This window comes from Dipodomys spectabilis, unplaced genomic scaffold, assembly GCF_019054845.1.
Source record: "Dipodomys spectabilis isolate Male_0828 unplaced genomic scaffold, ASM1905484v1 ptg000019l, whole genome shotgun sequence".
Classification (NCBI taxonomy): Eukaryota; Metazoa; Chordata; class Mammalia; order Rodentia; family Heteromyidae; genus Dipodomys; species Dipodomys spectabilis.
In genome coordinates, this window is record NW_024870696.1 from 11,143,176 (window position 1) to 11,155,193 (window position 12,018).

At 35.9% G+C, this 12,018-nt stretch overlaps 1 protein-coding gene across 1 annotated transcript; it reads right to left on the reverse strand.

Annotated features, from left to right (window-relative positions):
* Positions 1-289: 289 nt before the first annotated feature.
* On the reverse strand, positions 290-877 carry LOC122103930 (olfactory receptor 14I1-like). The gene has a single exon (XM_042674615.1). It carries the CDS (start codon positions 875-877, stop codon positions 290-292), a length of 588 nt encoding a protein of 195 aa, XP_042530549.1.
* Positions 878-12,018: the final 11,141 nt, after the last annotated feature.

The window sequence follows — 12,018 nt, forward strand, 5'->3', positions numbered from 1 at the left end:
AGGAAAGCAAAGAATACATGTCTATTTGCTATCACAAATTTACAAACTAACGTCTTAAAAAATAACTATAACACATCTACACACCAAATTCTAAACACACATTAAAAAGGGATGGCTCACAGGTATCAGTTCAAATTTCAGCAAGTATTTCAACAGCAAGTAAGACAGCCTTCAAATAATTGTTAAGTGATTTTTAGAAAATCTTTAATTAGGAACTGAGATGATCTAGTGAGCATTCTGCTTACAGCAGAGTTAATCTCCCTGTTCCGGAGGCTCTAGATGATGGGGTTCATGAAGGGGGCACTATGGTATAGAACATGTCTGTCAGCAGATTTTTAAGGGATGCTTTCTCCTCAATGGGACCTAAGACAGCTACAGAGCCAGAAATTGCAAACAAAAGGAGGATGAACAATTGTGGGGAACATGTGGATAAGGCTTTATTCCGGGCTTCCACTGAATGCATCTTCAACACAGATGTAAATATATTAACATATGATATAATCATAATGAAAAAACATCCTAAGACAAGGCACAAACTAACAGCAATGATTATAAATTCAGAAAATTGAACCTCTGAAGATGTTATTCTCAAAACTTGAGGTATATCACAGAAAAATTGCTGGATCACATTGGTCTTCGTAAATGGAAGTCTGAATATGGCACAGGTGTGGACAGCAGAATAGACCAGACCAGAGGCCCAGGAGCCACCTGCTGCTTGGGCACACATCTTCCGCGTGACAATGAGTCCGTAGTGCAGAGGGTGGCAGATGGCAATATAGCGATCAAAGGCCATGACCACAAGGAAGGCAAACTCCGCAGTGGCAAAAAGTAGGTAGAAAAAAATCTGAGCAGCACATTCTCTCAGGGTGATGGTCATGCTGCCTGTCATGGAATTCACAATGGATTTGGGAACAGTAACTGAGATGCTACAGAGGTCTACGAGGGATAAATTGCTCATAAAAAAGTACATTGGAGAATGAAGATGAGTGTCTGTCACAATTACAGTAATGGTTATTAGATTCCCAGTTAATGTTGCTAGATAAATTGCTAAAAACACCAGACTTTGTAAAACTCATAGCTTCTGGGAGCTGGAGATATCCATGAGGAGGAACTCTGTGAAGAAGGTGATATTGTTCATGTCTGACTAGGTGGTGTGGTAACCCTGTGTTAAAATGATGACAAGAAGAATGCAGACAATTCTTAACACTACAAACAAAATGCAGACATTGTATCAGTGTATGCTTCTCATTAGTATCTCAGGATAGAATAAGTGGATAAACTGTATTCCAGTAAATGTATATAGACTCATAGTAGGATTAATTCGCCATTTCCTTCTATTTACAACAATTATGTCAGGCACTCTAAGTAAGATAGATTCTCTATTGTCATCTTTCTGGGTCTAAAAATTAGAAAGATGCTACTCATTAGGTAAGATCTAGGAATCAAGAGTGAATTTGAGTGTCCCTTCCTGTGTCTGATTGTTTTAGAAAGTGTTTCCATGACAACTTTAATAAATCAAACTGCAATTCTTGTGACACATAACTATATAGTCTCAGTATTGTTTCATTTGCATTAAATATGTAACTGGTAATAATATTATTAAAGTCTTAATATTATGTAAAAATATCATTTGCATTCCATTAGTATTTTGTATAGTATTTATTTGAAATTTAAAAATTTTCTCTCTTGGAATAGTAAAATGGTTTGATTACCCTGACATATTTATATTACCTTCCAGTATGTTTTGCAAAATATTTTACATTGATTTATTTTCTTTGAATCCTTTGAATCATATGTGATTTATTAGCCTAATTTTTATACATGACTTGAACTTACTGTGCAGAGAGAATATTTTAATTGTCAAAAGCAATGCTACTTGATCAAATTGTTACATTAAAATAAACTACAATTTTGATTTTCTTAATGAAAATTCCACATTAGCTCTGGATCTTTTTTAAAAGTTTCTTATTGTAAAAATACTGTATTACAGTTACATGAGTAAGGTAATGAGTACAATTCTTATAGAGCATCGTTACCTCCTCCTTTGTTTTCCCCTATCATCCCTTCCCTCCCACCTCCACATCTCCTCCCCTTCTCCCCTACCCTGCCGAAGTTGTAAAGTGTATTTTCAACATAGTGTTTTGCATATCTCATTGTTACAATGGGTCAACTTGTATCCTTATTTCATCATTTTATTATTTCCCTTCTCCTCCCCAAATTACAAAAATATATATACAAGATGCAGGGCACCGGAATTAAATTCAGTGAAAACGGGTTATACCGTGGGGGAAGAACATATAAAAGAAACAAAAAAAATCGCATACTACATTATACATACATTAAAAACAATAGCAAGGAAAAAAAAACAGTTGTGTCCCTATCCTGGGGTGCATATGGAGGTTCCTCATAAGACTCCACATAGAGCTCCCTTATGGCCCAGCAATCCCACTTTTGGGCATTTACTCAAATGATCACAATCAAGGCTGTACCAAAGCTACCAGCACAGCTATGTTTATTGCAGCATTATTTGCCATAGCTGAGATATGGAAGCAACCCAGATGCCCCTCAGTAGATGAATGGATCAAGAAAATGTGGTATATATACACAATGGAATTCTGTGCCTCCATCAGAAAGAATGACATTTCCCCATTTGTTAGGAAATGGAAAGACTTGGTAAAAATTATATTAAGTGAAGTCAGCCAGCCCAAAGAAACATAGGCCCCATGGTTTTCCTTATTTGCAATAACTAGTGTAAGTCTAGGACAAGCAGAAAAGGTCAAAAGCTATGTACATATGACCATTTAAATTTAAAGAAATCTTAATGTCCCCATACTAAATTCACATGACAATTGTATTCTCAGACTGACAACCTAATGAATATTCTTGTTCAGAAGAAAAAGTTCAAGGTTCACTCATGATCCTCCTTTATTTTCTCAGTGACATTATCAAGTTATTTGGTTCTCAGTTTAAAAATACACCAGAATGAGTGTGACGTCCAATTCCTTATCATTAAAATAAGATAGCAATACATGGAGATGGCAATGCTTCATAAATCCATCAATTATCAGTAATTGTCCATAATAATGGACATATTAGAAATTTTAATTTGCTGTTTCTTTTTGTCCACTTGGTATTAAAGGGACTTTTTTATTTTGATCAACATACATGGTAAAATAAAGTTGAGTTTTGACACTCACAATACAGAGGGTAAAGGGGGCACACAGTAAAGGTGGGACAAAGGGTAAACAAACTCAGTTTGTTTTGATGAAATGTCACTGCAATTTTCTTTTGCTTCTGGGTTTCTTAGTTAGCCTTTCAGATCCAGCTCAAGAAATACTTCATTGGACCTGTTGCTCAGTTTCAAGGGAATATTTCAATCTTGATAGCTTCAAACTTCTAATTTGGCTTATATATAAACAGATATCCAGAGTTTTAAGAACAATTACCATTGTACTTATAAACTGAATTGTTAAACGGTAAATCTTTTGTACAACTACTTAAAGATAATAAAAGTGTAATTTTTAAAAAGAACAATGACCCAAAATAAAAACTCAAATCTGAAACTATCAGTTTGTCCTATAAATATGCCATAAATCATTAAGCATACTTGAAAACTTGAAGTATATTTTAGGTACTTATATGAATTATTTATTACTTTAGTGAGAGAAATATATAAGTTAATAAATTCAAAGATACCTGAGAAGTGAGGATATGAGTGTAACTTCACTAACATGAATATTACTTTGTAGAATTTAAAGAAACTTGATTAATCCTTGATACTGCTTCTTTCTTCAGGAAATAAAATACAAAAAGTTATTTCTTAGTCCATTCCACGTATTGTATGAGTATTTCTGGTTCTGAATTATTTATAAATATGGAGGTTTTTAATAGGAACTTATGTGGTCAAACTTCTGATGCTCTCTAGAGACATGACCTCTAGATTTCAACCTCCAAAGAGGCCAGTTTTATATAACTGTTAACTGGTAAACAAGCAATGGCCATACCATCGAGATTAATTAAATTTCTGAGTTTGTGGGAGATAATTTATGTGATGAAATAAAAATTATTCAAAAATGCTTTGTGCATCACAAACTTTCCACTTAATGTCTAACTCTAAAATTAATTTATTAATATTATAGTTTTAAAATTTACATTTAAGGGCTGGGATGTAGCTCAGTAGCACACTTGTCTACCAAGTGAAATGTCCTAGGTTCAATCAAAACAAAAAGTAAAATACAGTTTTAAAAACCCAAACAAATAAAATTTGCAGTGATAAAAAGCATTTTATGGAAGTGGCACTGTAGCTCAAGTGGTAGAGCTTAGCCTTGAGCTAAAGAACTGATGGACAGAGCCCAGGCCCAGAATTCAAGCCCCACGACCAAAAAAAAAAAAAAAAGCATTTTATAATTAAACTGAAATACTTGGAAAAGTTGCCTAACTCTAAACCAATATATGCCAGGCAGCAAATACATGATGTCATACAGTACATGTAGACCCAAAGATCAGTGGAACAAGCTGGAAGACACAGAAATAAAACCATATGCTTACAGTTATCCAATATTTGATAAGGAAGCCAAAGATATATGGTTAAAAAAAAAAAGATAGCCTCTTCAATAATTAGTGTTGGGAAAACTGGGCATCCATATGCAGAAAAATGAAAGTGATTCCCTGATTGTCATCATGCACTAATATCAACTCAAGTTGGATTAAAGACCTTAATGTCACACCTAGAACTTTGAAATTACTGCAAAGGGGGGGAAGGTAAGAAAAACACCAGAACTTCTGGCAATCTTCAGAAACTTTTGAAGAGTCCCCAGGGCCACAGCAGATAGGATAGGGACTGGAAAAATGAGATTACATCAACAGAAAATGTTTCTTCACAGCAAAGGAAATAGTTATTAAACTAGAAAGACAGCCAAAAGACTGGGAAGAGATCTTTACCCAAAACACACGAAAGGCTTCGTATCCAAAACATACAAGGAGCTCAAGAAACTAACTCCTCTCAAAGCCAATGAACCAATCACTGAATGGACAAGGGTGCTAAGGAGAGACTTCTCAGAAGAGGTAAGAATAGCCCAGAAACACACGAGGAAATGCTCATCATCCCTGGCCATAAAGCAATGCAAATCAAAACAACCCTGACATTCTATTTCACCCGAATTAGATTGACCAACATCATGAACTTGAACAACAGCAAATGCTGGCAGTGATGTTGGGGAAAAAGGAGCCCTACTTCATTGTTGGTGGGATGTAAACTAGTACAACCACTCTGGACAGCAGTCTGGAGGTTCCTCAAAAAACTAAACATCGATCTTCCCTCAGCCATACCACTCTTGGGCATCTGGCCAAAACATCATATGCTAGGATACTGTGGACACACTTGCACATCCATGTTCATTGCTGCAGTATTCAAAATAGCCAACTTGTGGAAACAGTCCAGATGCCCTACAATACATGAGTGGATCCAAAAACCATGGTACCTAAATACAATGGAATTTTATACAACCAATAGAATAATACTGTGCCATTTCCAAGGAAATGGATGGGCCCAGAACAAATCCTGTTTATGAGATAGGCTAAGCTCAAGGAGACAAATGGAACATGCTTTCTCTCATATGCAGGAGCTAGATCTAAAATACACTGGGACATGATAAATAATAAGGACTCGAGGCCTTCACATGCAGTGAGACCAGAGGAGATTACTCTTAGGGGAGTTAACACAAAAGTACAATGTCTATATGTATTTGATTATATAAAATATTTATCAAAATGAACTCCAGGAAATGAAAAAATAGGTTTTCCTTTGTTGTTGTTTTCTGTTTGTTCATTTATCTTTCTTTGGGAGGCTAAGGCGGGCACAGATATGGAGGGACAAAGGGTCAACAAATACAGCAGTGGTACTCACTAGATACTATGTGGAAAAATGAACAAGGCAACTTGTCGGTGAGTTGTATAACTATAACTCCTCTGTACATCATTTTATAGTAATTTTTAAAAGGTTAAAAAGTTGTCACTAAAAAAAGGGGTCATAGCTAAGATATCCTTGTCCGTGTAACTGCTGGGGGCAATTTCCCTGGGTTTCTCCCAAGCAGTTTCACAGTTTGAAGTCTTACGTTCACATCTTTAAATTTGAATTCATTTTTTTCTGCATGTTGCATGTAACAAAGGCTAACTTTATTCTTCTGGGAATTTTTGGTTGGTGAGGTTCTGGGTCTTATACTTGAGGGCCTGGCACTCTACCATTTGAGATGCTCTTCAGTGCTTTTTACTTTTAGCTTAGTATTAGGATAAGGGTTTTTATTGGCTTAGGAGTGCCTTAGACTGCAATCTACTTATGCCTATGCCTATGACATAGCTTTTATCAAAATGTGAACCATCATGCCTAGCTTGTTTGTTGAGATGGCAAGTCACTAACATTTTACCCAGGCTGGCCTTGAACGTTGAGCCTCCAGTGACTGTCTCCCCAGTTGAAGGAATTATAGGCACGAGGCATATTTCTGATCCTTCTGATACCTTAAATAAGTTGTCCATTCTCCATTCTGTGTTCCTGACACTTTTTCAAAAACCACTCTTGCTGATTGTATTTATGTCTGAGCTCTCCATATTTTTAAATGTTGTGTTTTGATTGCTCTTAACTTTGCAATAGTTTGAAATTGGGTAATGTCATGTGTCAAATTCCTTTCTTTCCCCTCGGCATTACTTGGGATTGCCAATGTATTTTGTGTGTATGTCAGTACAAAGCTTATTTTTTTCTATTCCCATGAAAACTAACATTTAAATTTTTATAGGAATGGTGTTCAATCTATTGATACTTTGATTAATAAGGACATTGTGATAAATTTAATCCTGCCAATCAGCAGGGACTGATACTTTTTCTAAATACAATTAGTTTCAACAATTTCTTTTTAGTTTTCAATATTTGAATCATTTCTCTGTGGTTATATCCATTAATATGTAAGGAATTGTGCATATGACATATTTTCCATAATGTGATTTAATTGGAAATTCAAAATTCATTCAATGATTTGTAAGGATATGACAAAAGGTTATATGAAAAAAGGTTTTCAAAATAATATTGTTGGCTTCTGAAAATACACAAAATAGGCTTTAGTTTAGCATTCCAAAAGTTTACTAAGTAGCTAAAATTCATATTTTCTCAACAATAGAGCACAATTTATAGTTACACTTGTGTGAGGGGGAGACAAACAGTTAAATATTCTGCTCCTAAGTTCTTGAGAAGGAAACTAATAGAAAAGAGTGTAAATTAATGTGCCTCACGCCTATAATTTTCATAGTTATATATTTGTTGTTGTAAAATATTTTAGGTTGGTCATACAATAAACAAACCTAGTATACAAACCTAAAACTTTATAGTAGAAGTTACAAATTGTCTTGAAATAAGACTGCATGAAGACCCAGTTATGATATTTAATATTGCCTCACTTGAAGGGAAATGAGCCATTCAAGCATTAAACATTTTGTAATAGATAGAGGATAAGGGAATGATGATACGCACAGCTTTCCCACTCAACCCTATTGCCGTTTCCCAAAATATGAAAAACTCAGGAAGAAGGGGAACACACGAAGGATGATTTAGGTTCAGCCTATTACTGCTCCATGCCTAATCTCTGATATTATTAGAAAAACTTCTATTTGCGTTACAGCAACATATGGGCTGAGTGTTTTGCTCCACATCTGAGAGACCGATTGGTTGCAGTTTGCCTGTGCTTTGTAGGGACTTCATACTCCTTGACAGGATGCCGCAGGAACACACAGCTTGTCACAATACATAATGTTTGCAGAAATGATTTCTTCCCAATACTCACCTTCTCCATGAACACAAGTAGACTTTGTTTGAGGACATTCTATCCCAAGAAGATGTGTTTGATTTAGGACATTTAAGTCAACATTTCTTTTTTTTTCAATGTTTTGTACATTTTTTATTGTAAAAATGCTGTACAGAGGAGTTACAGTTACATAAGCAAGGTAATGAGTCCAATCTTTCTTAAGTACTTTGGGGTTTTATTGGCAAGATATACCTTATTTACAAAATTGCTTATAAATTAAAATGACCAGGCAGTGATTCCACTACTTTAGGTAGTATGTACTTTCACAATTTTTCCTCCAATCAGTTAATACAGCTGTCCCTTCCCTTTAGTCTATTTGTGTTCTATATTGGAGTAAATTTCTTGTACATGTTTGTTTTCTCTAACTTATGAGAAGCTGTAATTTGCGTATACTCGAATCATTGACATTTAAGCAGTTATTAATATAGACTGATGTTAACCTTTCTAAGCTAAAACCTATTTGTTGTTCTTTGTTACTTTCTGTATTTACAAACTTTCTTTTTGCCTTTTGTGGCCCTAATTGAGCATTTTCCATAGACATGGAATGTTAAACTATCTTCTGCCAAGCTCTTAGGTCTCTGCATCTGGGCCATGGCTGTCATTTTTTTTTTTAATTTAGTTTCTAAGCTTCTAATGTCTTGAACTTTCTTGAGTGATAGAGGTGCTATTGTCTTTTATTTTAACAATATGGCTCTTGGCCAGCCTCTACTTAGCCTCAGGAGTTTGCTCTCATAGAAGCCTTCAAATGAGCTTAAAAAGTACAACTTGATCCCCATTTGCACAGAAGTGTTGAGGAATGGAGGACTAGTTATTTACTACTCACCTGTAGTTTAGTCACTTGTGCCTATACAAAGAAACGGTACTAAAGCCTTTCAGCAACCATATTCAACAAGCCTTTGAGTTTGTGATCATCTGCAGATGCTCAGAGGGTTTTGGCCACTGATAGGACATGGAGACCCAATCTCTCTCCTACTAGTTTGCCCTTTGCCACACTTTCATTGACTTCTGTGAGTTGATTGCCTTATCGCAAAGTGATAATACTAAGTAAAACACAGTTCTACCTCTAAGACAAGTGCTACTGAGATTCTAGGATGTGACAACTTGTTCTGGAAATCCTTAAATAGATATGATACCTATCTGCAAAATGAGTAACCAGGCACCCCATTTATGGCTCATTTCTGAAGTGGAGAAAGTCTTCGGGAGTGAGAACTGAACTTGTGCCATCTCAAATGAACACCAAGTAGTTAGTATTGGACATGGAATGAGCTGTAGAACTAGTTGGTGTCTGAGAAGTGAAACTGGACATGTTTGCTTTGACAGAACCCTCTCCTCCTCATGCTCTGTATCTCTTCCCCTTTCAGTTTAGGTGAGAGAAGACAGCTCCAGAGACACCAAGTTGGATATTTTTCCCCTCTTAAGACAGCCAGGCCAAAGCTCTGTGGCTAAACATTACAGAGATTATTTAAGGACAAGATTTATTAAGAATAAGATGATCTGGGAAAGATTCAGAACATCTGCTCTTCTTGTCTGTCACTGTGTTTCTCTTATAGACCTAATATGAACTGTATATTTTAATGTTTTTTTCAATCAAAACATTCCCTTTGCTGGGCGCTGATGGCTCATACCTATAATTCTAGCTACTCAGGAAGCTGAGATCTGAGGATCAAGGTTCAAAGCAAGCCCACGCAGGAAAGTCCATGAGGTTCTTATCTCTAATAAACTATTAAGAAAAGGCCAGAAGTGACGCTGTGGCTCAGGTGGTATAGCACTAGCCTTGAGTGAAAAGCTCAGACACAGCAGCCAGGCCCTCAGTTTAAGTCCCACAACCAACCAAAAAAAAAATTTCCTTGGGAAAATCAGAACAATGATAATTACGCTCCTTCAAAAGCAGTCCACAATGAGAAGTGTCTGGCCATTTTCTGATACTGAGTCCTGTGTTAAATTTTTCACCATTTTCCTCCCTTTGTGACTCATGTCTTGATAGAGAAGCCTGCTGTATCCTTCATTGTCCATGTCCAGATTCTGTATACAGTAGTTTCTGTACCTGTGTCTACGTCCTCATGTAGCTCATACCTTATCTCAGCTTCTTTGTTCTGTCAAACTATTTTCACAGTGGTGCAAGAAAGGAAGTACTGCTCTCCCAAGAGATATTACTTTGAAAAGTAACATACTTTTCCACAGCCTCACGATGCATGTAGGTTAATATCATTTTCAACCTCTGCTACATGTGTGCCAACAGGGCACCGTTTGAGTCACTGTGAAGACAAAATGCGATGCATACTATTTTGTGATATTGGTAGATAAAATATTACACATATGTAACATACATATATATTGCACAATAAAATACATATGTGTGTATATATGCATATATAGGTATATATACCTAAATGTATGTGTTATATGTATCTATTCATATATAACTACACTAATGTGTCCTGGGAAATACCTGAACTTTTTTATATTAAGTGCATGCCTCTCCTCTTTCTCTTTGAATGTGCATAGAAATGGCAAGTAGTTGTGCATGAGAAATGTCTCCCCTCTTTACAGGGCATTCTCAATAACCTCTTACCCAGAGAAGCACCCTATAATAGCCTAAAAGTGGGATTGCTGGGTCATAGGGGAGCTCTATCTGGAGTCTTTTGAGGAACCTCTATACTACTTTTCAAAGTGGTTGAACAAGTTTACACTCCCACCAACAATGCAGTAGGGTTCCCTTCTGTCCACATCCCCTCCAGCATCTGTTGTTATTAGCGTTCTTGATTATAGGAAATAGAAGAGGCAATCCAAAAATTCATATGGAACAATAAAAAGCCCTGAATAGCAAAAACAATCCTTAACAGAAAGAACAGTGCTGGAGGAATATCAATACCAAATTTGCTACTACAAAGCCATAGTAATCAAAACAGCTTGGTACTGGCACAAGAACAGACCTTAGGACAAATGGAATAGAATTGAAAAACCAGACATAAACCCACAGACCTATAGCCATCTAATCTTCCATAAGGGAGCTAAAAAAATAGAATGGAAGAAAGACAGCCTCTTCAGTAAATGGTGCTGGCAAAATCGGTTAATCACTTGTAGGAAACTAAAGCTAGATCCTTATATATCACCAGCTACTAGAATCACCTCCAAATATATCAAAGACATCAGAATCAAAGCAGACACCCTGAAAACATTACAGGACAGAATAGGAGAAACCCTAGGTCTCCTTGGAACAGGCCGAAATTTTCTTAATAGAGACCCAGAAACACAACAAATCCAAGAAAGATTGGACAAATGGGATTGCATGAAATTGCAGAGCTTCTGCATGGCAAAGGACGTAGCTAGCAAGATCAATAGAAAGCCCACAGATTGGGAGAAGATCTTCACTAGCCATACAACCGACAAGGGTCTCATATCTAAAATATACCTGGAACTCAAAAAATTAAATCCCCCAACAACAAATCCTCAAAGAAACAACTGCCCAATAAACAAGTGGGCTAAAGACTTAAAGAGAAAGAGAAGGATGGCCAATAGACACATGAAGAAATGCTCAACCTCCTTAGCCATAAAAGAATTGCAAATCAAAACAACATTGAGATTCCAACTCACCCCAGTTAGAATGGCTATAATCAAAGTTTTTTTTTAATTGAACTGAGTAAAGAACTTAGAAGAATAGGAAACAGAATAGTGAGTGAGAATCTTTCTCTAAAGAACCTCCTCAACCTTTCCCCTGTGAAAAACATGAATGGATTAAAAACAATAAGACATTAATACCCATTGAGACACTGTATGGTTGTAAGAAAGAAGGAAATCTTCAAATGTTGAGTGAAATAAACCAGGATTGATTAGAAATCTGCACCATTTATTTTTAATATAAAAACTTAAGACAAATTCACAGAAAAAGGGGAAGGTTTATTTGAATATAATCTTTGGCCAAGATGTCAAACATCTAAACTCACAAAATTTAAATTCATATCATGTAATAAGATATGACAAATCTATGCAATCCTGTAACCCATTCTTCCAATCAAAATTATATACAAAACACACCATCCCCTAAAACTGCTTTTTATTTTAAAAGTCTCCCTAATTTCAGGCTTAGCACGAATTAAGTGATTTTGCATATCATGTTCTTTATTAGTTGTGTTGCAATATTTTGGATCATTTTTAATATAAGAAAATTTTT

What these genes read in the sequence shown, in the direction of transcription:
- LOC122103930 (XM_042674615.1), bottom strand. Translation starts at nt 877, where the DNA reads ATGACCATCACCCTGAGAGAATGTGCTGCTCAGATTTTTTTCTACCTA.